At 42.5% G+C, this 25,566-nt stretch overlaps 1 protein-coding gene across 11 annotated transcripts in view; it reads left to right on the forward strand.

The window, feature by feature from the left end:
- atp2b2 (ATPase plasma membrane Ca2+ transporting 2) overlaps positions 1 to 25,566 on the forward strand; it is a 96,820-nt gene that overhangs the window by 22,655 nt on the left and 48,599 nt on the right. For 3 of the 11 annotated variants that reach the window (XM_052075538.1, XM_052075536.1, XM_052075532.1), the window contains exons 1-4: positions 3,865 to 4,796; positions 22,060 to 22,260; positions 24,909 to 25,166; positions 25,273 to 25,398. In XM_052075538.1, the coding sequence (XP_051931498.1) occupies positions 4,595 to 4,796; positions 22,060 to 22,260; positions 24,909 to 25,166; positions 25,273 to 25,398 (787 nt within the window). In that variant the 5' untranslated portion in view covers positions 3,865 to 4,594. Of the gene's footprint in view, positions 1 to 3,864; positions 4,797 to 22,059; positions 22,261 to 24,908; positions 25,167 to 25,272; positions 25,399 to 25,566 lie in introns of those variants that run through there. The other 8 variants (XM_052075527.1, XM_052075534.1, XM_052075535.1 and 5 more) reach the window with 4 other exon arrangements.

Consider the following 25,566-nt stretch of genomic DNA (forward strand, 5'->3'; position numbering starts at 1 on the left):
CGTGATAGACTTGCTCTACTCGCCAGGCTCCCCCCCCCCCACCTTATCTCCCTCGAGACAGCTTAATTCAAAGATAGACTAACATCCTTTTCTATTTCCAATCCTCCTTTCTAGGCCTGATGCCCGATGTCCTATTTTTCAGTCAAACCTTGTCATCAACAACCCTCCTCCCTTTGGTTTTCTTCTTGTTTGACTGGGTTTCACTCTTCAGTGTGAAATGATCCCAAACTTTGGACATTCTTGGTCTTTTACGAACTCTTTGGTCCTGGCTAGCCATCATCGGTCATCATTTCTGGATCATAAAAAATGAGAAAGTGATTGTGTCCGCAATTGCCCTTGTTCAGCTTGGTGCGAACATTGTGGGACGTATAGCGTGTGCGCTGTTTGCGGCTGCGGTGAGACGGCTATAGTTGGTCAATCGCATGATTTGCGGGACATTTTATTTATTTATTTTTATTTTATCAATGTGGTCCCTACGGCTTGCTGAAGCTTGTTTGTGACGATCATTTGAGTTTTTATGTGTTTTGATATGATTTTAAAAATGTTCACGTGCTTAAATTTGCTTTATTTTAGAGAGTGTGAGTCCTGTATTACTATATCTGAATGTGTATTATGCTCATAATTGGCAATAAATTACTCAACGTGACTCCAGCACTTTTGCCGTGTAAAAATAATAACCTAATATTAACAATTTTATTTAGTTAATAATTACATGAACACATTTAGTTGGTAATTGAAGTGTTTTTATATAGTGAGTAAATAAGACAATGTTTATGAAATATTTTTATTTCAGTAGTGAGTAAACCAATCATTGAATTAATTACCAACCCAACTGTTGATACATATCATCGATATTTGATTCGATCCCTGAACAACTCACTCATAATATTTGAAGTCTGATGCAGTACTGAATGACAATATTTTATTTCTACTTCCCCATTGTTGCTGATGGTTTTATGGGAGACTATTTGTGACAATTATTAACAGTATGAATGAACGTCTGTTTAGTTCTGTGGTTGTAGTTTGGAGTGCTGTGCTCCGCTTCACTGCATGATACGGAGAGGCCATAAAAATATTTTGGTGGCCTGTGAGTCAATCATCCCTCAGGGGATTCTTTTGCACTGATTTTCCTCAGAGGAAGGGGGCGCTGTGTGCCCAGTGCTCCTGCTCCTGCCTCTGTTGCCACATTGCACAGCTCAAATCTCAGTACTGTGCTCAAGGACATTTTGAGAAAGAGTTCAATGTAAGAACATGTTTTCATGGTTAACGCTTGGACTCGAACTGAATACTTATTGCCATATACCCGTCATGCACATATGTTATCGTTGTACGATCTGGTGGTTAAGGCATCTGCTCAAAAGTAAAGCTTGCATGCCATATGCCGCCCACGCTCATGAAGGCCAATTAGGTGCACTTCTATTTTGGTTTGAAAAAAATAAAATAAAATATCTTCAAAAAAAGCTTTTAATTAGAGGATTCGCACAGTCTGCATTTGGTCCTGCAGCGTGGGCTCGTGTTAGTCATTAGTCAGGTCATGAGAGCCAAAAGTGAGTGAAAGGAGACATGAGAGGAGACACGGACACAGTGGCAGATGGGAGGGATGGAGCGATGGGTGGGGGTGCTAATTGAAGGACCATGGAGTCGCACAAGAGGGTGCTGTACTTCATGTACAGTATATATGCACATATTTAAGAGTCAAATGCAATTATGGGGCGGCGTGGTGGACGACTGTTTAACACGTCCGCCGCCTTACAGTGCAGAGTAGCGGGATTCATTTCCAGCTCCGGCCTTCCTGTGTGGAGTTTGTATGTTCACCCCGTGCCTGTGAGGGTTTTCTCCGGGTACTCCAGTCTCCTCCCACATTCCAAAAACATGCATGGCAGGTTCATGGAACACTCTAAATTGTCCTTAGGTGTGGGTGTGAGCGCGGATGTCTGTTCGTCCATGTGTGCCCTGCGAGTTGCTGGCAACCAGTTCAGGGTGTACCCCGCCCACTACCCGAAAACAGCTGGCATGGGCTCCAGCACGCCCGTGACCGTTGGAGGACAGTCGGTTCAGAAAATGGATTGATGTAATTGTGGACTGAGTTGTGTCAGCTACATTGGCCTTCTTGATTCTCGTATCAGTCAAAAGCAGTCGGGCTGTTGCTTGGAAATCAAAAACATTTTGCACGTGTTCAAAATAAAGATTCATTTGAATTTAGAGACTGGCAGAGTGTTAAAGGTCTTACCTAAGCTACTCTCTGTCGGCCATCTTTGGTCAGTTAAAAATCACTGGGGTTCTCGATTCCGCTCGGAAAATCTTTGTACAAATCAGAGGATTGGTTGCAATTTTGGGTCAACGTTAGTCAAAATCATTTGGCTTTTGCTGTATCAACTAATAAACAATTGGAGATTGGTTGAAACTTGCAACTGGCAAAGAGCTAACAAGAAGCATGCATTTAGAGCTCAATTTTGATGGTCATCTTGGCTCATGTTAGAAGATTTCTTCTTAAAAATCAGCAGGATTCTTGTTCAATCCTCAAGAGAAATTAAATCTTTCATGGTCTTTTTCATCTAGAACTTTGTTTGTTTTATGCCTTACTGTCTGGTCATCTGCAAACATGAGCAGCTGGGTTCAATACCCAAGGTGGAGTTCGGTGGGATCATGCAGGGACACGGTGGCTTTTTTGCAGGTGCTCCATCCCCTACCGGGCGATGATGTCATTTCTCTGCAGGTGTATGATGTACTTTGTAGTTTCACTCCTCAACTTGGCGCTTAATTATGTCTACACATGCCTACACTCACGCACGCTTTCCTGGGAGATCATTTGTTTGCTTTCATTTAGAGGATCTGGCTGACACATGCCCGCTTTGGCATGCACAAAGTACAGCCGAGTCTACTTGGCGAGTACAGTCGAAAAGTTTGGGGACAAAGATGAGGGATTACTAAGTGAGAAAAAAAAAACTTCAAGACATAGCAAACGAGGCTAATACAAGATGATTATTTGGATTATATTTCATTGCTTGTGAGTATTCTTTTTCAGGCAATGTGACCAAGCATAATGGAAGCGGCACAATATATTTTAATGAATGATAAATTATGCTGAGGGCAAATATTAATAATATTGAACTGTGACATGCAAAGCAACAAAATTAGTCAACCGCAAAAAAGACAAAAAACTAAAAAACATATGACTATGGTAAATAGACTCCACTGACTGCGGAAACCCTTTAATGCACCAATAACGATAGCATGATAGGCTGTCCACTGTGGCACTTGAAAGAGTTGACATGGAGGACATTGACTTAGAAAAAAACATTCTATTAGCCATGCAGGCAATTTACTTTCTTATAGTAGAACGGCCAAAAAAGGTGGCACTGACTGGTATTGGTGACGTGTATCGGCAGCCTTCATAACTACTTGATACTTTAAAACAAGGCTCAGAACTCGCCCATTTTCTCAACACATATGTGAATTTCAACAGCAGCATTGTATGTTGCAAAGAAACTACATATCGATCATTAACTAGTCCATATTAGCAATTGAGAAAGGCATATTCGTATTAGACAGAGCACTGAATGTGAACAGCACAGCAGCAAGAATATTCAATGGCAATGTATGTAGGACCAAACCTATACTGACTTAATTGTAAAAGCCAGTTTGCAATGAAATAAACGGCGGTAAAATTCACTATCAGCCGTGACAACTATATGTGACTGAACGCTTAATGGTAAGAAAGGACATCCAATTATCTTGTCGTCTTCAAGTGACGCCATCTGATGAAATGGGCCCTGATGAAAGGTGTGACGCCAAAGCGCCCCCCCCCCCCTTTCCTAGTCAGCCCAACCTCCCCGGCGACAGTGCGACGCTGCGTGGCGCCTCTTCCATTTTGTCGTCAGAGCGGCTCCCGGCCTCTCTCCCCCGCGCACACACCTCCTCTTTCTCCGCATCCGAGAGGAGCATCCTCTTCTTTCTCCTCCTCATCTTCATCCTCACACCCGCTGCGCTCTCTCTTTCTCTCTCTCCCTCTCTCTGGTTATACACAGAATGAGGTTAGCAGCTCCATTAGCACCGCTACACCGACACAGAACCGGTGGAGTTACCGCAGTGGCGGGCTGTGGTTATACCTCTGTGCAACGCTCCCGCTCCCGCGCTGTCCTTCACGTTCTGTCTTCTTGGAACTAACCTCATCCTACTCCTCCTCCTCCTCTCCGTCTCTCTCTCCAACAGTGATGGGGAGTATCATCATGTAGGCGGCAGCCGCACCGCAGCAATGGGAAGCCACGCATGGAGCGGGTCTGGACTGCAGCCGTGGTGAGCCTGAGCCCCCGCATCGACCAAACCTCGCAACCTTCTCAGGACCTGACCACAGGGGCCGTCCGACGCTCACCTGGATGCTCCCCAGTCTGTGCTTCGTTGCCCCCCCCTCCATCCTCCTTTCTCCTCTTCTTCTGCTCCGATGCTGAAACAGATGCTCCAATAATTGGATTTTGTCCCCCTTTTTAATATCTTCACAAGTGGCATTCCCATTTATTACTTTTTTTTTGTCTACTTGAATCCCACTTTGGAGACTGATCCCAACCCTATTAGCAATAACTGACCGGCCGGCATCATGGGAGACATGTCCAACAGCGATTTCTATGCCAAGAACCAAAGAAATGAGGGCGCCAACCATGCCGTGGGCTTCGGCTGCTCGCTCATGGAGCTGCGCTCGCTCATGGAGCTTCGCGGCACCGAGGCAGTGGTCAAGCTCCAGGAGGACTACGGGGGTGTTGAGGGACTGTGTAAACGTCTGAAAACCTCACCCACGGAAGGTGAGTCCCCCACCACCACACTCACACACTCTCCTGTGCTTGTGTATGCGCAATGTCTTGTACTGACGTATTCATGACTCACATCATGCTGGGATGGAGTCTTCGAGAAAGTGGTTGTAGGAACAGCCTTGCAAGAGAGGGAGTCCCTTTTGAAATGCATCTCTTCAGCCAGGTTTGCTGTTTAGTGTGCAGAGGAGTCTCACCACACACTCCCACGCGCTGCCTTCCGTGTCATTCTCTTATCAGCCAGTCAGACGCAACCTTATTTTGAAGAATCTTTCAGCGTAATGTGGGATATGCGTGCGATTGATCTTTATTCATATATATTGTTTTTCACAGATTAGCAAAAACTACATCCTTGTAAATATTGCTATACTACATGTCCGTATGTGTTCTTATAGTGTTTGTGAATATTTGTTATTTCAAGGAATATCACTCCCGCAACGCAATGCTAATTGTTGGCTAGCTTGTCAGTGGGATTTTACATTGACTACTCGCATTAGCACTCTCAATGTTACTAAAACAAAATATGTCTTGGATAGTATTTAAATACAGTATGTGTGGAATGCGATTTCTTGTGCGTTTAGGTTTGTAGTAAACTCCAACTGGGGTGTCATTAAACAGCTTAGTCGGGGAGGACAGAATCAAATTTGTCGCAACAAGGTGTATTCATGTTAATTTCAGTGAGGCTGGTAGAACAGCAGAATAAAGGTTTAATATCTCCAAGAAAGCATCCATTCACAGATTTTGGAACTCGGTGAATACACAAGACATGATTTCAATGAAAATATGTTACACACTGTGCTGATGGCACATTCATCATTTTTCTTCAATTATGTTTTTTATGGTCCCAAAATGCCAAAATTAAAACTTGATTACATTTTGATTGATTGTCCAGCCCTACTAGAGGCTCTTTTTTATATGTTAAAAAAATATATATAAATAAATAACAGTAAAAATACAGTCGGAGCTGGCTAGGCAGTGGCGATGTCTCGTGGATAATTTTGAGTTGCCACCTATCATATCTTGAAATAAGGGACACTCCTCACGACGTCACGGCAAAACGACGCGGGTGAAAGAAATTTGAGGGTTTGGCTCCCCAAAATCCCGAAATGCATAGAATCATATGTATATTTTTTAAAATATGAAAAAACAGACAAAAGTAGTGCTTTGCTACGAACCAACTGCTTGGGACTTTTGTCTATTTCTGGCTGGGCTCCGTCCCATTTCGCCTGAATAGGTGATCGATGGCATGATTCCATGATGTATTTGTGTCGACCACATGTGTGGAATGTTGGAGTGTCTTCTATGGTAATGATTTCAATCCTCATTCTTCTTCATATATTTACTCTCTTAATTATCACTCTGGCTTGGCCTTCTTGCGGTAATTTAAGCACATGTACATACTTTTAAAAATCTCTTCTGAAAATTGCCTTCATCAAAAGTCAGCCTTCAAGGCACTCGATGGTTGCGGGACCGTCTTAATAAACAAGATTACGCACAGAGTTACATAACAAGTGCAGTGAATGACTCAGACAGAAGTTGCGGTGCAATGCAATGCCCGCAGTGTCGTGAACGATATTTGAAAATGAAACTGATTTGCAAAGTGCAATAAAATTAGCATAAGTGACACATAATTTCTCACGAGCGCCCATTTTATTAGCGTACTAAACACCGGTGGAGGATGAACTGCCTGCGGACCCGCACCAAATCAAAGACCCAACTCATAAACCCCCTTGAAATAAAAGGAGGAGTTTAATAATTATTCATATGTTTTACATATCTGCCAGATCTGTTGTTGTCTTGTACCGCTGCTGGAAGCACAGATGATGCAGTTCAGTTAATTCAGGACATGGCACTCAATTTTTCATGGCGAATCTTCAAAATGATTGGGGTTGGGGGTTATCTTCTTGCGCGTGAGGCAGCAAAAGTAGGCATCCTCAGTTACCTCTGTCGTTACTGTTTTTCATTTATTGTTTTATATGTATGGTATTTCACAGTGTAAATATTTGACAACTGCGTCTGCAAAGGTCAGTGATTGACTCCATAGATTTATGACTTTGACACGTTCAAATTTTGTGTGATGTTGCCAGCATAGAAACGGAACAGCGACGAACGCAGGACCTCGACTTGACATTGACGTGACAGTTTTTTTTCCTTTGTGGAACTCATCCTCCGCTAATGTCTCAGAAAGCCACACATTTGTGTTTTTGTGCAATACCGAATTCTGTCAACAACTAAGTGCAATACTGAATGGGTGAAATAAGGCGTGCAATGCATACAAGGGACATGAAAAAAAATGAACTGCATACCACTAAGGTGGCCTTACATGTGGTTCTTTTTTTTTAATTGATTGCTTTTATTGTAAATCATCATCTTCACCAGTAGAGCGGCACTCATAATTTCGTTGTATAGATTGGCATAAAATGACAATAAAGGCTTTTGATTTGATGTGATTTGAAATAGCCTTTCAACTATTCACAAAGTCTGAGATGAACCGCATGGCTTAGTGCGGACTTGTGAGAGCAATCGCATTTCCAACATGTTCCTTCTGTGCCGCGTTGTACTGAGATAACGACTTGTTTCCATATCATCTTTGGAGTCGCCTTTATTGGATGCGTGGTTCTGGCGAAGACGCTAACAAGCAGGATACCCGCGCTGTTCTCCGGGAGAGAATCATTAATTGATGGAATGCATTATCCCTTCGCTTTGCATGGAAAGCGCTGTCATTTGCATTCGTAAACCCAGGTGATGCGTGTTGACGCGGTATCGGTCCGTTCCATGTGGCTGCGTCGCAGGAACCACATGCTACGTGAGAAATATGATCATGCTAATTAGCCGGGAGGGTGTTGCTTTGCCGTCAACTGTGTGAGTGCTTGCGTGTGCATTCCCAAAGGGGCGGGCGGCGGTATTTGACCCTTGAGTATGGTTGATCTATTACCACCCCTGCTACTGGCCCTTTCATATGATATCCACAGTGCATGGATAGCTACTGTATAATTCATTATGCAGCATAAATGCATAAGGCCCACTCAAGTAGAAATTCCAGTTTCACTTAAGTTCTTGAGTGACTGGTTATTCTGGCTTCATCTGCTTCAAGATTAAAGCATCGTAAGGATTATTTGTTTTCATCCGTGCATTTTTATAGCGCTTCGAGTTCGAGGGCCGCGCGTAACAAGGGGCTCATTTTCAGCTAACCTCCGAGGAGAGAAGAGAGTGCTACCAGCCAATCGCAGGGCACATGTAGACGAACAGACATTCGCAGCGCTGGACAACATTGCCAATGAGCCGAACATGCATGTTTTCGAAATGTGGGCCGGAAGCCAGAGTGCACAGAGATTGAAGATGCACACAAGCAAAAACCTCAGGATTGTAAGGCAATTGTGCAAATCTCTAGACCACTTTGCTGTCAATTTATACAAACAACAAGTCATGACAATACACAATCCAATACTGTACATCCTGATTTATTTTGCACTTTCACAACAGCTGCAGCTGTAACAAAGCGCTTTAGAAAACAGTAAAATAATAGACACAACACATAACATAAAAACACGGACAGTCGTGCAATCTTAACCACATTTCCCTCATACTTTGTTGTTTGAAGCAGTTCTCGTTGAAAGAGGAGAGAATCAAAGTGTCCTTTCACCAGTGGATCTGAGACGTCGTGCTCAAAATGTGCATACGTCGGCTTTTTTTTTTGTTATTTTGACTTCAAAATGGCGCCACGAGAGTGGCTGCCTTTCCAGCAGCTCCTATATTTTGTTGTTCTACTTCTTACTTTCATAACTTTGCTGCTGTGAATTGGGAATTTCTCCATTGTGAGACTAATAAAGGTTTTCTTATCTTATCTTATCTTACAAACCAAGTTAGAAAGTAAACGAGAAGCTATAAGCATCCACTGACAAAAAAAAAAGAGAGAGATTGGCTCACTTCTCCTGTCCCATGTAAATCCGCTTCAATTCCAAGCGGCGACTCTCGGTTTCAAATACGCATCAACGCTCCAATCTCCTCATCCTCGGCTCCACAAGCCATCCATACAGCCGTACCATCACAGACTATCCAACAGCACCGCCATCTCAGCTGAACAAAACGGGGTTGTGAAAAATGCGGCCCATTACAGGTGCAAAAAAACACAAGCGCCCCGGCGGTTGTCCAGCACCGACAGTCTAATGGTGCCGACATTCCTCCCAATCAAAATCAGTGCTGGTACACGCTGGTACAATGAGTTCAAACTAAAAAGCAGATTTCTTCATTTGACCCTTTCTGGGTCAGTGGACAGCTTCTCGTGTTCTCAAGTTACAGGGTGCATGAAAGGGTTATTATTAGTCAAGAAATGACATTGCATTATTCTGTAGACTGTTGTACACAAATAATGATTTGGATTGAGCTTCCAGTAAAACATTTATTTTGTTTGTGTGACCTACTGTTGCATGACAACACTTTACAACCAATCAGACAAAAATACATATTTATTCAACAACAAGCACTCATGGGGAAAAATGATTCCGCTGTCAGGCTCTTAATTGTTTATTTCACGGCAAAAGGGTTAATTACAATCAAATTAATCTCTCCATTGTGATACAAATTAAGGATAATCACATTTAATGAGAATCCTGTCGCATCACACGCCGGAAGCATGGTAGTCTTGCAGGTTGGAAAATGTTGTCGGGGGGAGTGTTCCCTCACAATTTCAAGTTGAGGGTTCGGGTTGATTATTTGCATGTTAATATTTCCGAAACCTTCTGCTAAATCCTTATTAGAACAGGCTCCTCTTTTGTAGGACACTTATTTTCAAAACTAATGTTTGTTCATCAATTATATAAGATTAATGTTTGGTTTTAAAAAAAAGATTCAGCTAAGAGTCCATTTTTTAAATAATTTGAGATCCATAGCATGGATTGATTGTGCGCTGTTGACATGGCGATGTGGAGGCGGCTTGCGTTTGCTCACAGCATGCGTTGTCGGATCGGTGAGTGCGAGGTGAAGAAGCTAGTGTTCCCCTCAGGCAGACAACGGGTGAAAAAGTCATACAGGGGCCAGATGGGATGTCAGTGAATTCACAGCTCACTTTCACAGATGCTCCGACAGGATGCTTCACATGCTATGGAGCCGAGTCTTTGTTATGCATGGAAAGGGAGAGTACGCTTACTGCCCCTGCAAATTTAACTTTGCAGATTTTCTTCCAATTGATCTATTGCCGCCTGATCACTTATCACAAGGTACGACTTATATCCTTATTTTCAAAGTAAAATGCATTCATACCAGATTAAAAATCCACATACCTATCAATAAAATATATTAACCCTTTCAGGGAAAGCGGTTACATCAGTGGACCGCTTATCATGTGATCAGGTTGCATGAAAGGGTTAAAACATGTTTTTTTAATGGCTCCCAGAATGGCAAGACATTCTGTTTCAAAATAATTGCTGATAATCAATGATGAAGAAAAAAAATCAGTTAGTCATCCATTTCACGATCCGCTTCATCCTCACAGGGTTGCCGGTGGTGCTGGAGCCTATCCCAGCCGTTTTCGGCCAGGTTCAGGATACAACCTGAACCAGCCAATCGCAGGGCACAGAGACGAGCAACCATCCACGCGCACACTCACACCTAGCGAAATTTGAGTGTTCAATCACCCTGCCGTGTTTTGGAATGTGTGAGGAAACCGGAGTACCCGTAGAAAACCCACACAGGCACAGGGAAAACGTGCAAACTCCACACAGGAAGGCCGGAGACGGGATCGAACCCACGACCTCTGCGCTGTGAGGTCGACACGCTAATCACTGGTCCAACGAGCATCATTTAAGGCTTTTTAATCCAACAGATCTAATATATACTCATCTATTGTGCGTCTTGAATCAATCAATTCCTTCACCAGAATTACATAGACTTTGGTGTTTTATTTGGTCAATCGAAAGAAGTTCAGTTGCCAACCGCCAATAAGCGAGGCCACGCATGCTCCAAAATGAAGCCAAATGCCCGTCCCTCCTCCTTATAAAACACTTTCTGATGTTAATCTACACACTAGAATTTGATAATTCCTCATTGCACCTTCCACCTGCCCCTTCTCTTTGTCTTCTCTACTCCTTTTTTATTTTTGTCTCTCTTTTTCGCACCTCTGCTCTCATTTCAATTTCCATTTCCTGGTCGGTCGCTTGTCCCAGCGGGCCGCTGCACGGCGTAGCCTAAATATACCTGCTCTACATCGATAACCTTTATCGTCTCTCTCCTCTACACTTCCTTCCTTTACTTGCTCGGTAACAAGGCTAGGAAAGTAGCACGTCCTTTGAAAGGTGAAATCAAGATTATTATTTTTTTTAAGAGTTCAGTGATAATGCAGTGCAGCACTGTGGGAGACTCGATAGAAGCCAATTGTGTTTCAAGCAACCTGCAAAGGGACACGGACCTGCGTTGCTTTCATTGGCAGCAGTGACAGTGGTCGCTGGTTGTCAGGGACTTCATCCTTTCCTTCTGGAAGAAGGCTCGGCTGTAAACAGCCCACTCTTGTTGGCCATGCGCCCCCGCGCACACTGACGGTATTGATCGCCAGTCAGTTATGTGGCAATTTGCATCCATTTCTCATTCCATGATGATGATGATGATGATGATGATGACGCAGAGGTTTGCGGAGTTGTGCTTGGATGGCAGAAAATGGAGGCTTAAAGCAAAAAAGCAAAGACATGGAAAGGTATAAAAGGAAAACAAGTAAGATCCGGCATTATTGGTTTATTAATGGACAAAAAGATCTTTGCATCTTGTCAGAATTATCTAAATTTTGATCACTTGGTTTGAAGGTTAGCGTGATGGATTGTTTGCACTGATCAGCTCCATTCATCCATTTTCCTACCGCATATCCAATTTCCCACTGGGAATTGAAATCCTATTGCCGCTGACTTTCTGCTCAAAGAAGGGTACACCGTGGACTGATCGCTCCTCTTGATCTGGTCCAAATTTCACAAATGTTTCCACAACGGTTGTTTCAGATTTAACCACTGGACAAGTGTAGCATATGCACGCAACCTAGCGTTCCCATTTCCGTTCGTACTTATATTGGCGGACAACCAGGAAGTGCGTAGCGCACATGATTGTGAATCCAGCGAGTAGCAGCTCGGAGCTGCGCACACGGGACAAGAGAGGGACAAACATTGCTGCAATTATTTACCAACTAGCGCGCCCGCTATTTGAGAGCCAGATCACCCACCAGTTCTTCAAATCAAATCCCCAGCGTCGGATGGGTGTTGGATACTAATTTCCAAACCTCGCCTTCTTCCTTCCCTCATGAGGATACTAATCACAGTCCCTCCCTACAAATCTGTTCCTGTCTGATGAATTCTATTTAATCTCCGTCCCACAAGGGAACTCTTGTACGGAACAAGGACAGTGTCTCCTGTTCCCGAAGCCAAGCAGGTTACGGTGTGGGTAGAAAGAGTGGTAATAAAATGAGAATCAGACAAGAATGGAGAGCGATGGATCCCAGAGGACCGATTCGAAATGATACACAACCATTTTGCTCCGTGAGGAAGCGAGACCGTAAGATAGTCCAACACAGGTGTGACTCATTAGAGGACAGACCATATAGAGGGGGGGGGGATCCCTTTTTTCGAGGTAGGCTTGTCTTTTTAAATTGTGCTATAAAAATGGGCACACTATAACTTCAACATGGTAATATTTTTACCAAGGTTATCAAGACTGTGAAAAAGAAACAGCCATGAACGAAGACAGCCGTGGTCAAACTCATTTCGTTGTGACGTTACAAACGGCCTCCATTTTTGTGGAACTTTCTATTGAAAAACATGGAATGAGCGCTACGCATTCCTCTAAAATCCCCCAAAACAAACATACTCATGGAAAGAAAAAAAATATTTCAGAACTAGATGACCTGCAGTGTTATATTTCCCACACTGCTCTTTTCACGAATGTTCCCTTCGCTTATTTGTGGATATTTTCAACTGAACCTCATCAATCAAGGAAAATTGTAAATAGTACTGCGATTTATCCATTTTGTGTTCATATTGCATTTAATTGAAAGATGTTTGTTGTTTTTTTCTCTTTCTTCTTTCTACATACATTCTTGCTGCTGGAGGCTGTAAATTTCCCCAGTGTGGGACGAATAAAGGATATCTTATCTTCTCTTATTAGCCAATCAGATAAGGCCTTCCCAGAGCAGCCCCCCACCCTGTAACCGTGACATATTTTAATCATAAAAGAAACTAAAATGGTTTAAAACCTGGTGGTGTAATGTATGAAATGGGGCGGGCGGAGTGACTGATGGGACTTACTTTGCACGTCACACTCCTGTATTCCATTCAGATCTAAATGATTTTTCTTCTCAATCACAGGTGTGTGTGTGTATCTGCCTAATTATAATTTATTCACTCTTGACAGTTGTACCTAGCTGTGTTACGTAGCAAGCTGCGCGTGTGGGTGTGAGGGTGTTGAGTGTTACTGTGCCTACTTGTGCACTTATGCCTTGCAGCGATACCGTACCTGTTTACGTACCAACGAGGCACCTTCCAAAAGCTGCTAATGGCTTGTGAACCAACATTTCCACTGGGACGGAGCATGAAGTGCGATCCCTTCTCACCTGTTTAAAATCTCATAAGCAAGCTTTGATGTCAATTAGTTTGATATTTGTCTTCATAGATCGTAGCTTGCCAGTGGAAATGACACACACACAGATGACATGGCCGGGGAGTGTATCTTAAGCTGTCCCAAAAGATGATTGACTAAATTAAGTGAAAACATGTCATTAAACAGGGGTTTTTTTTGTTCCTATCAAAGAAAACTTCACCTTGGAGCGTTTTTATTACATTTGCTGTACAATCTAACATTGTATGTTGACATTAATCTCATATGCATAATATGGTGACATCTGGTTTCGTTTTGTTCTTATGATCATCTGTCACGGTAATCACTTCCCCAATACGTCGCAGCAGCAGAAAACCAACACAATTACTTTCTCTCAACACTAATCCAAATTTTGAGCTAACTAGGCTAAATTATTTTCCCTTTGTTAGAGTAGAAACGTTCGGTGGTTGACTGTTTAGCGCGTCAGCCTCGCGGTGCACGGTTCGATTCCGGCTCCGGATCTCCTGTGTGGAGTTTGCATGTTCTTCCCAGACCTGCGTGGGCTTTCTCCGGGTACTCCGGTTTCCTCCCACATTCCAAAAAACATGCATAGGAAGCTGATTGAACACTCCAAATTGTCCCACGGTGTGAGTGTGTGCATGGGTTTGTTTACGTGTGCCCTGCGATTGGCTGGCAACCAGTTCAGGGTGTACCCCGCCTACTAGATACATTTCTTTTCCTTAAAAGTACTTACTCTAGTAATTTGTAGTAAACATTCAAGACAGTAAACAGTCGTACAGATCCCTTAAAGCTCTGGCTCCATTACCTTAGCCAAGCTGTTGGTGCCTTACTTCAACCTATCATGCATGTTTTTGGAATATGGGAGGAAACCGGAGTACCCGGAGAAAACCCACGCAGGAAGGCCAGAGTCCGGAATCAAACCCCCGGACCTCTGCATTGTGAATCGGTTGTGCTAAGGAGCCAATGCCCTGCCGTGCTGCCTCGTAAGCAACTATCAGTTTGAATAAATAAAGTCTGATACCCTCCTCAGCTTCCAATACATGTGCTTCTTCCTCCATTATTCCATTGTACATTTACATTTAGATCATGTCCCGCAGAACGTTCTGAGTGTGAACCACCACTTGGAAGGCGCCTTGACAAGCAAGTTGACAGGCGTAGTGATGCTTTCAGCTGCAAACGCACAGTCCCTCCCCGGCTATAACTGGCTCATATCCCCTTCTTGTCAGCGTTTTTCCAGGAATGGTCCCTCCCTCTGCCTATCCTAACACTCTGTAGGGTGTTACTCGGACACTCCACATCTCAACACGTTTTTAAAATCCACAAATCTAGGAGCAAATCCAGATGTAAAACTCTTTTAACTTTAGCCAGCTTTATTTCTCTAGCACGTTTCATACACAAGGCAACTCAGTGTGCTTCACAGAAGCAAAGGCAACACCTTCAAGCATTTCAAAACACAACCGCTAACGACATTCAAAGGCGGAGATTTCGTCAAATTCCCATCCTTAATTGCCATATTTTGGACTAAAAGTAAATCCAATCACCTTACATTGCACGCTGTCACTCTGGATGAGGTTTTAGTGGGGGTCCTACAAACATAAGCGAGTGTCACAAATTCAAGTCAACCAAAGACTGATTGCATCGAACCAGCCGTGGAAGCACGTTCTTTCTATGGACATATCATCTAAATTGCGACACATGTGGCTTTTTGTTAAAAGCGATTGGGTGGAGCACGATGGCGAAAATTTGCTGACTCACCTTAAAAAACAAACACCTGAACCACTGCTGTTCTCAGGGTACGGGGACCGAGCCCTGCCATGAATAGCATAAACCCATGAATAATTGAAGGCTTCCTCTTCTGCTATACCCCCGCAACCCCCCTAAAACGGTGTGGTGTACATTTATAAATGCACCTTTGTTATTTCAGTAGTATTGAAAGAGACAAATCTATGCATCAGATGGATCATTTGTTGTTGCCTTGGAAAGGATTTCACAGGCTGAGTGAGGTGACAGATCAAAAAAAGGGTTCAACATGCTACCATTGTCCCGATGGGTCGACTGCTTGTGAGCCAAATTGAAAAAACAACAACATTCTGTTATGCTTTAAATGAGACGTGATAATAAAAAAAGAAATGTCACAATTATTTAATTCATTTTTGGTCAAAATGTCGGACATGTTTTCATCAAAATACTTTCAGTGCAGCTCTGCTTACCTTTTAGCTTTAACATGACATGGGGCTTCTTACCCATGGGGATAGGAGTGCTTCTGCATGATACTTTCTCGAGATGACGATTTCATGACTCTCCCTGCTACTCTGGGTATGAAGGGCTCTCTGTCCCTCCTTTTGTGTTGCAAGTGTATCTGATCCAAGGGTTGAAACCAGATATTGACATCCAGATGGGAGATACAGCAAGATCACGCGCCGTGTCCCCTGCTTTGTGAAGGGCGCTCTCACTTTTCATTCTTTACGAAGATTGGTGATTTGGATACCGCGTGCACTTTCATTGCTCATTTGGTAATTGCTCATAAGGGTCGGTTTTCAAAGATTTTATTTTATTTTATTTTTTCTCTCCAAGTTTTTTTGCAGTTTTGGTAGGGCTTTTTTGTTTTTTACAGGAGTACAGTTAATATTTTTCCACCCCTTGAATCTTTTCAGTCTGTTTTTGTTAACGTTTCGTAATTGTTTTCCTTGCATAAGGTTGCGCTTTTCCCCGCATTTGAAAAAAGAAACAAAATAACCCTGCAAGAATCATTGTCATGGAAACAAAAGAGCATGTATGCGTTTGTACGTTGTGTGCGCGTGTACTTTGGGTCGAAAGATGCCTAATTTTATGTAAGATGACTTCTTCATTTGATGTTCTCACACAATTTGTTTCGTCTGAACAAAATTGGTCCAACTCGATGCCCAGATACATTGTGAAGTGGGATGAGTGTGTGTGTGTGTGCGCGCATGCATGCGTGTGTCAGTTTGTGAGTGTGAAAAAGGGAGCTGTGAGCTGTGTTCTCTCACTCCACTCCGTTATCACTCGCATGAGTCAGACTCATAGAGCACAGTGCCTGACAGCTAAACTCACCCACTTGTACAGCTGCCCCCCCACACACGCGCGCGCTCACACACACACACACACACACACACACATGCACGTTGTATTTTCTTCATTTGATCTGGCTTTTTGCAAAGCTTTTTAAAAGTACTCTGAACACGGCGCTGTTCTCTTGGCTATTAAAAAAAAAGTGAACTGATTGTTTTTGGCTGGCTTCTCCTGGTGGAAGGCTCTCCTATGTCTCCCCCATCCAAGGTTCGGTGACACGCATTTTACCACACTGTATAATTTTCTCACGCATTGTACAAATTTGGTGAAACTTTGTCTTACATGTCCCCAAATGCCTCAAAATTTTGTGCAATAGTCCGTATATATGTGCCAGCGAGCTTTCAACACTTTTTAGTCAAAGATGAGTTTTTCCTGCCGTGTGTGTGTGATTAACATCGAAATACTGTATAAAAATAATCAAATTGAAGATGAAGCCACAAAATAGATTTCACTCTACATCATCTCAAGTGGCCCACAAAACAAAAATGTGGAAACACATTGTCAACAATGATACAAGTCTAGCTTCGCCACTCGCTGTATTCTTGTCAATGTTTTATCTTACGTTTTCTGTTCTATTACTGTTATTTTCTGCTAAATGTTCTGTTCTGCTTTCTTAAAGCTACAGCTGTTGTGATGAATAAAAATAGACGCGGAAAGCACATTTTTAACAAGCAAGACGAGAGCTAATTTTTTCTGAAAGCAATGCAACAAGTTGCAAGATCACGTGATCACCAAAATGGCGTCCCAAAAAAGAGTGGAAATGAGTCAGTTGCCACAGCGATCTATCTATCTATCTATCTATCTATCTATCTATCTATCTATCTATCTATCTATCTATCTATCTATCTATCTATCTATCTATCTATCTATCTATCTATCTATCTATCTATCTATCTATCTATCTATCTATCTATCTATCTATCTATCTATCTATCTATCTATCTACTGTATCTATCTATCTATCTATCTATCTATCTATCTATCTATCTATCTATCTATCATAATCTAGGAACGCTAGCTACGTAGATCAGATAGCTAGCCATTTTGTTAGCAAGCTATTTAGCTGGCTAGCTATCGACTACTACCTTTTAAGAAAAAAAAATCTTGGGGTTTAACAAAATGTCATATTTATTTCCGGAATTTAAAAAAAAGTACAGTCTTGAGATATGCGTTCTATGGAATGACAGTTTTCTGTTTGTTGTTTTTTCGTACTAGTTTGCCTGCACGCTAGAGTAGTCTTGAGCTATGACTGCTCATCGGTGTGTGCACAGGTCCGTGTAAGCTTGCATGTGAAGTGCTGCTACGCAAGTCATGACACATCAACTTGTGCTGCCCCCTTGTCATGCTGCGCACAAGCAAGTCACTCTCTATCCATCCATCCATATACCCACCCATCCATCCATTCATTCATCTTTCCAATCTGTGCAAGTGTGTGTATTAGGATGTTCACTCATCCTTTCTGCATATTTATGTGGGTGGACCTGCTGTTCTGTCGGGTGTGGTCCACTTCCTTCCTTGTGTCATCTCTTTCATTTATAAATGTTGCATGATGGGAGTGCCCAGCATGGTGCCTCAAATGTGTCTTCTTTGACAGGGGAGCCGATATATTCACCTCGCTGCCGTCTTATAGCCGACTAAAATGTAAACTATAGTGTAATTTTTAGAACACTGGGACTAAGATGCCCTCAAACAAAATGTTTTCACATTTCAAGATCAGGATGATTAAAACCTGATGTATTTTCATGATTGCATTTTTTGTGGCTCAGTTGATAGAGCTGGTCGTCCAGGGACCAAAGGGTCAGCAGCTCGATTTTCAACTCTGCTGTCAGTGTCCTTGGGAAAAGATGCAGCCAAATGCCGATTGGCTGCTGTAGATCCGTTTTTTGTTCCCTAATACATCTTGGTAGGTACCATACTTGCGGTTTTGATGTAGGTCACTATCAAGGACGTGGTGACACATTTCTCCATCATGCCATCTCGTAACCGCAGCATGATAATTATCCACCTTTTAGCCGCTCGCTCGCTGATGGCTTATTATTCACAATAGAGTCAGTCTATTCTCTGTCACCGTGTGCTCTCGCTCACACTTTCTCCCCTCTGAGTCACACTTGAAGCCTCTCTACCATTTCTGCTCTTTATTCCCAGCTCGCTTTTCAAAGAACGACTGAGAATGCGGACGTATTGATTCACTCCACTTTTCGCCCATCAATGCGTTGATGATCATCATGGTGGCCTGTTGCCATGACGACTCCCACATGATGAAGGGGGCCGGGGTTATAAAATCAAACGCGCATCCGACACATATCATGAGAAGTAACTTGAATATAAACTGTAATCTCTTTGCTGCTCTTCAAGGACATTTCAAGGTCACTGCATAGTTCAATCCCCGATTATCATTTCTTGCTTTTTGCATGAGTGTGAATGAACATGCCGATAAAGATGAACCTCACACGCACTTAATTCACACTTTCTTCAAGGTTTAGACTTGCGGGTATTTCCACATGAGTGGGACGCATAGTGTTTCCATAGAGATTTATTTTTAGCCCACTGTTAAAATATGCCATCATGTTCCTACTCACTGGGAGATAAAAATCCTCATGCAGAGAGTGAGAGAGCGAACGAGGCAAGTTTTTTTTTTCCCTCTTGGTTTTCATGTTCCTGTCTCATGTATTTGGAAACAGGATGTTTGGTAGGCGCCGTATGTCACAGCAGATTTGAATCAGAGCCGGCAACATTTGACAGATCAGCGAATTAGCAGCCCTGAACTGTTTTGAGGGAGAACAGACAGCAGCAGTAGTCTCTCTCTCCGCCTCTAAACAGCTCTAATAATGCTTTTCTTCTTTGGCTCGTCACCTTTCTTATATAGCACATGGGGGAAAAAAACGTCATTTATTCATTAAAAACAAACATGGGCTAAAGAAGACAAAATGATATTTTTTTTCTTTATCATTTGAAAAATCTTCATACATTAATGATAAAAAAAATTACAGCAAGGGTTGTTTCATGCACATGCTTTTTGTGACCATGATGATCAAGGGCTAAGCACGGGCGTTGTGACATAGCAAGGGCTAATCACTTATGCTAGCTTGTGGCTACATTTACGAAAACCTTTATTAGTCTCGCAATGGAGAAATTCACAATTCACAGCAGCAAAGTTATGAAAGGAAGAAATAGAACAACAAAATATAGGAGCTGCTGGAAAGGCAACCACTCTCACGGCGCCATTTTGAAGTCAAAATAACAAAAACAACACAACACATAGGACACAGACAGTCATGCAATCTTCACCACTTTTCTGCATACTTTGTTGTCTGAATCAGTTATAGATGAAAGTGGAGAGGATCAAAGTGTCCTTTCACCAGTGGATCAGAGACATCATGCTGAAAATGTGCACACGTCTGCTACAAGCTAAGTTTTGAAAGCAAACACGAAGCTGTAGCGTCCATTGATGAAAAGAGATTAGTTCACTTCTCCTAGCAACTTTTCCGACTCCTTTATCGCTATGTTTGAAAGAAGAAAAAAAGCAACTTGTGCCTATTTGTGGTTTTATTGGAGACTTCTGGAGATTTTGAGACCTTCAGAGTAGTTGTTCACACCTCCAGGTTCTATCTGTAAACGAAAGGCAAATGCCACCACGAGCTAAATGAAAATATGTCATATCATAAAGACATCCTTTTGATGAAGAAAAAAATAATTCTCATCTCACAAGTTTTCAAAATGAAATATGACTTTAATCTCATTTTAATGATTCAACTGTTTTTAGAGAGCACTTGAAAGGTTTTCTTCCAATGTTGCACATGAACAAATCAACCCTTAAACGGTCGCCTTACCTTCCATTTAACAACATTACAAAAAAAGTGTTGTTACTGCATCAGCACTGCGGTTAAGTTTCAATCTCGGATGTTACACTGAGCCTTGGAGTCCAATCACACGACAGCCCAAACATTAACATGCATGCGGCGCATTCTATTTTTTGATGCCGCCTCACCGCTAACCATGCTAATGATGGCTAACAGCGGTTGGTGCAGTTTTGGCGCCTTTAACTAGCTCCCTCTCCCGCGTGGAAATGTGGGCCATGTGGAGATTTGCATATTTATTGAGTTTACATCTTTCTGCTGCGGATGAATAAACCCTTTGAAGCAGTGGGGAAATGTGTGTATTGACGCCGCGGCTGAAAGGACATCAAAAGGTCATTACTTGTCACACACATACACACACACACACACACACACACACACACACACGTGCTGACAAGATCCACCAAAACATGCACGTGCACGCACACGTCTGATGCGTGACGGGCTGCCGCTGTTGCTGTGTGAGTTCAATGATAGAGCATGCTAGGTCCTATTTCAGAGACAATTAAAAGGGAATGGATAATGAAGCTATTTATAGACCAAGCTATTTGTAACGAGGGCATTCTCCAACGTAGGAGCCTGGAATGCTCCGCTTTCCTTGCGCCCTCCCCCCTTCCCTGCCTCCTTTGCATAGCTGTACTTATTTGATGGTTGATCCACCCCCTCTTGTCATTCACCGGCTATTTTGTGCAGATGTGGTGCACACGTGACACGTCACCAGGTACCATCCAGGGGCTCTGCCGGGAGACCCCGGTGACGCACGACTGCTCGGCATCATGACGTGCTCCTGTCTGCTCTTGTGTGAGGGTGCACAATGCTTCTGTGCAAACACACGAAGGGGCGACAATGAGAAGCACATTCCTTCCGTAGATAGATAGCCAACTATGTGGTATGCTTTGGATCGTGACCTTTTTTTTTCCCCACGGTTCCTTTCAATCAACTTATTGATTGAGAGATAACTGATGTGGTATGCTTTGGATTCTGAGCAGTACCTTTCAATTGGTAAATTGATCATTTGCACATGATGTGGTATTCCTTGGAATGGGCGCTGTCCGTTTTTCCATGTTGCAAGATAATATGTGGTATGTGGTGTATTGCGAGTGTCTCCATACCGTAGACCACGGGTGTCAAACTCCAGTCCTCGAGGGCCGTAATCCTCCTCCTTTAGGAACAATGTAGCAGCTTTCAAAACATGCAATAGAATAACGACAACAAATACTTTCGTTGTAATTGTCCGAATGAATAACAGCTTGTGGATTTATGTGTCAAAATGTTCTGCATAGCAGAATAAAGTGAACTGGAATGTTGTCATATTATAGTTCTTATATTATGTTGATGTTGAAATCGGCTGTATTTTTGTGCTTTGGATCCAGAGTGTATCCTATGCATAGATAGACTGATAAAGAGGTAACACGCAATACGGTACGCTTTGGTGTCTGAGCAGGAATGAGCAAAGGAATTTCCATTGATAGATCTCGCGTGACGTGGTATACTTTGGAACGTGAGCTGTTCCATGATACATACAGTAGATTGGTGGATAATTAACACTTGATGTGTTATTCTTTGGATCATGAATGGTTCCTTCCCATAGATGCAGTAAATTGCCCAACAGATGTGGTATGCTTTGAATCTTGAGTGGGTCCTATCTAGATATGCCCCCCCACCCCATGCAATCATTCTGTCCTCTTCCTGATCATCCTCTTTGCATTTCTTCACTGTCTCAGGACTCACAGGTGATCAAGGTGACTTGGACAAGAGGAAAGAAGAATTTGGGAAAAACATGATACCTCCAAAAAAGCCAAAAACATTCCTGCAACTGGTATGGGAGGCCCTGCAGGACGTCACCCTCATCATCCTGGAGGTCGCCGCCCTCATCTCGCTGGGCCTCTCCTTCTACCACCCGCCTGGAGAGAGCAGCGGAGCGTGTGAGTGCACTTACTTATCTCTGCCGTCGAAAAACAAAAGTGCAAGTTGCCTCTTCTGTCATGCTCTCGCATCTGGGAAAGGAGAGCCACAATCTCCAATGCCCTTTTCAGTCATTTATTTCCAGTAAAAAATGTTTTTTTAAACACAGAAATGTGTTTTTTAAAAGTAACTAAGGATAACTGAACTGTTAAAACAAGACTTTTTGTTTCTTTTTTTTCTTTTTACATGGGCTCTCCATATCTTTGATTTCTCCATTGAGGCTGGGTTTGCAATGTTCCCCCTTTGATAAAGGAGGTTCACTTTATGGGTTCACAAAAAATGAAGAAAAAAAAAATTATAACGGCTATCAAGTTCGGTAATTATTTTGTGAATAATTTTTCATCTGATGACGTAATCACAAAAAATATATTTTTGGTCAATAATCTCCACTGCTTATTAAACTCCTAAATCTGTACACAATTACTTGATACTCACCATATTGGCAAGGCATTTATAAACTTTCGACACCAAGTCTCAAATATGTACCTCTATACACATCACCAGAGTGACCTACATTAAAATGCCATAAAGTAGCATAGTAGGCCCAACTACTCATCAAAAATTTGATTTTAAATTTAACTGTCAGACAAAGTACCGGTATGCAGAGTTTGGACATGAGCACGGGGAGTTTGGATTGTTTTATTTTATGGGGCTGCCTTGAATGCCCACTGATGGTGACCTTACTTGCGGGCATCTTGGGCACCAAGACTACATGCTTTTCTACTTCCGGCTGAAATATAATACCATCAATTAAATCATGTTATCTTGATATTGGGGACTCGAGAGTATGGCTATTTTTTTAAGTGATTGCTATCCTGGTGTTCATTTTGTTTGCTGAGACAACACGCCTTACTATTTTATCCAGAGGTAGGCCTACATATATCATAAATTGTTCACGACAAACTACATCAACTCATAGCTTTAAATTCAAAGTCTTGATGAGGGCTTTGTTATTTTGTCAACAGACTCACGTATGACGACATAAAAAAAAGCTTACTTAATTCACTAAATGACACAAATTCATTCAGTCAAGATTGGACGGACATGTTCAGGATGGTCCGGCAATGGCGGAGGCCTGCGCTCGACTGGTCTTTTTACTTCATTTTAAACACACCAACCGAGCACTGATAACATCATTCTGCTCAGGTCAACTCAGATTTATGTCACCGCTGACACACATTCACACCGAAATGTTTTCTTCTTCATTACATGGTCAGGTTTCACATTGGAAGAAAGGGAGGGGGGGGGGGGCATGTCATATGACTCACCGCGCATACTTGCATGTGCACCGGCGTGTTAGCGGGAGGTTAATGAAGTGTTGCTCCGAGAAATAACCTTGAGCACCCAGTGTCCATACATTAGCCCCGCGAGCCATGAAACAGGAAACGAAGACCCATAATGAGGAGCTGAGTCAGCGGCATAAGTCACCACCGCCCGTAGCGAGATGAGAGTAATGGCACTTGGCCCGCCGCACCAAAAGGGACCAGTCATCATTTTGAGCACTGGAAAAACTTTGGAGAATGACCAGAGGGATCAGAAATGGTCTCATTTATATTTTGTGTGTCGCTATGCCAGACCAGTTGTATTAGCCAGACAAATTCATCGGTTATTAAACACTTGCGTGAATATATTGAGCCGCTAAAAATCTTGACTTCTCATTTTGGCGGTTGCCTGTTAATGTGGCAGAGTGAGGAGTGCGCATTCGGCAAAACCGGCTGACTTGTGCCAAAGGAATCATTGTGCTCATAACTTAGTCATTATTTAAAAAAAAAAACGCTTCCCTTTAACATGTCGATACTTGAGAGATTGATAATGCAAGACAAGGGGAAGATTATGAGTTGCTGTGTGTGCACATAGTGATTGGTTGCATGCATTATTTTCCGATGATGTATTGTCAGTGCGGATACAGATTTTGAAACGGGCTATGCTGTTGATAATTTTCTACTGAATATTTTATCTTTAATTTACAATCATTTTAATGTGATATATTGTTTAAGTTGATTTGATTCAATTATTTCACTTTTGATTTTTGGTGTTTTCTCTTTGCAGTCATATTTTAATTGTTTTGTTGCATTTTATTATATTTTATATATTTTTAAATATATTTTATTTTTGACATATTTTTGATGTTTTATTTTGTCACTTGAAATGTCATTTTCATGTTATATTGAGATGTTTTTTAATTCATGTTCAAATTATTTATATTCTGTGTTGTATATTTTAGTATTCCTATTCTACTATTTTACTTATCTGAGGACATTCAGTCATGAAGGCTCCTGTCCAAAGATCAAATTGCAAAGATAATCATTGATAATAAATTACTGTGTCGTGAAAAGTAATTTAAAAAAGAAAAGAATGACAGTGCAGATTTCTACAGTGGTTACTTCAGTGCCATGGACGCATGCTAAAAGAAAATTTAATTTTGTTTATAAACTCTTTGCTGACTGCAGTTTCCAATGTGAGCTAAAAGTGCATTAGATTCCAAATTAATTGATTAATGATTAATTAATCATGATCTTTGACGCCCAGTTTAAGTGGTTTGGAGGTTTTTGGTTTGTCCCCACACTAAATGGCACAGGTTCCAAATAACACTGTCTCCATTGGACAGCTTGCGGCTCGGTGCAGGGCGGCGCGGAGGACGAGGGCGAGGCGGATGCGGGCTGGATCGAGGGCGTCGCCATCCTCCTGTCGGTGGTGTGCGTGGTGCTGGTGACCGCCTTCAACGACTGGTCCAAGGAGAAACAGTTTCGCGGGCTGCAGAGCCGCATCGAGCAGGAGCAGAAGTTCCTGGTGGTGCGCGGAAGCCAAGTCATCCAGCTGCCCGTATCGGACATACTGGTGGGCGACATCGCGCAAATCAAATACGGTAAAGCCATACGTCAGTTTATTTTGCCGATGAAAGTCGGAAGAACAAACATTTCAATGCAAGCGTGTCTGTGTTGTTACCGAGCTCCTGCCTTTTTGTTTCTCAGGTGATTTGCTCCCTGCCGATGGAGTGTTGATCCAAGGCAACGACCTGAAGATCGACGAGTCGTCGCTGACCGGAGAGTCTGATCACGTGAAGAAGGCCGCAGACAAAGACCCCATGTTGCTTTCTGGTATGTCAATAAACTCACAGTGCATATCAAAACTCAACATATACCTGTTCAAATGCCGGGGATTAATCGGAAATGCTTATATTGCTGGCGGTAACTGTGTGCTGGCTCCCATTTAACATCAATTTGAATGTTTCTGTTTTCACTTTATCTACCCGTTGCTTTGTGGAG

The sequence above is a fragment of the Hippocampus zosterae genome, chromosome 9 (assembly GCF_025434085.1).
Source record: "Hippocampus zosterae strain Florida chromosome 9, ASM2543408v3, whole genome shotgun sequence".
Lineage (NCBI taxonomy): Eukaryota > Metazoa > Chordata > Actinopteri > Syngnathiformes > Syngnathidae > Hippocampus > Hippocampus zosterae.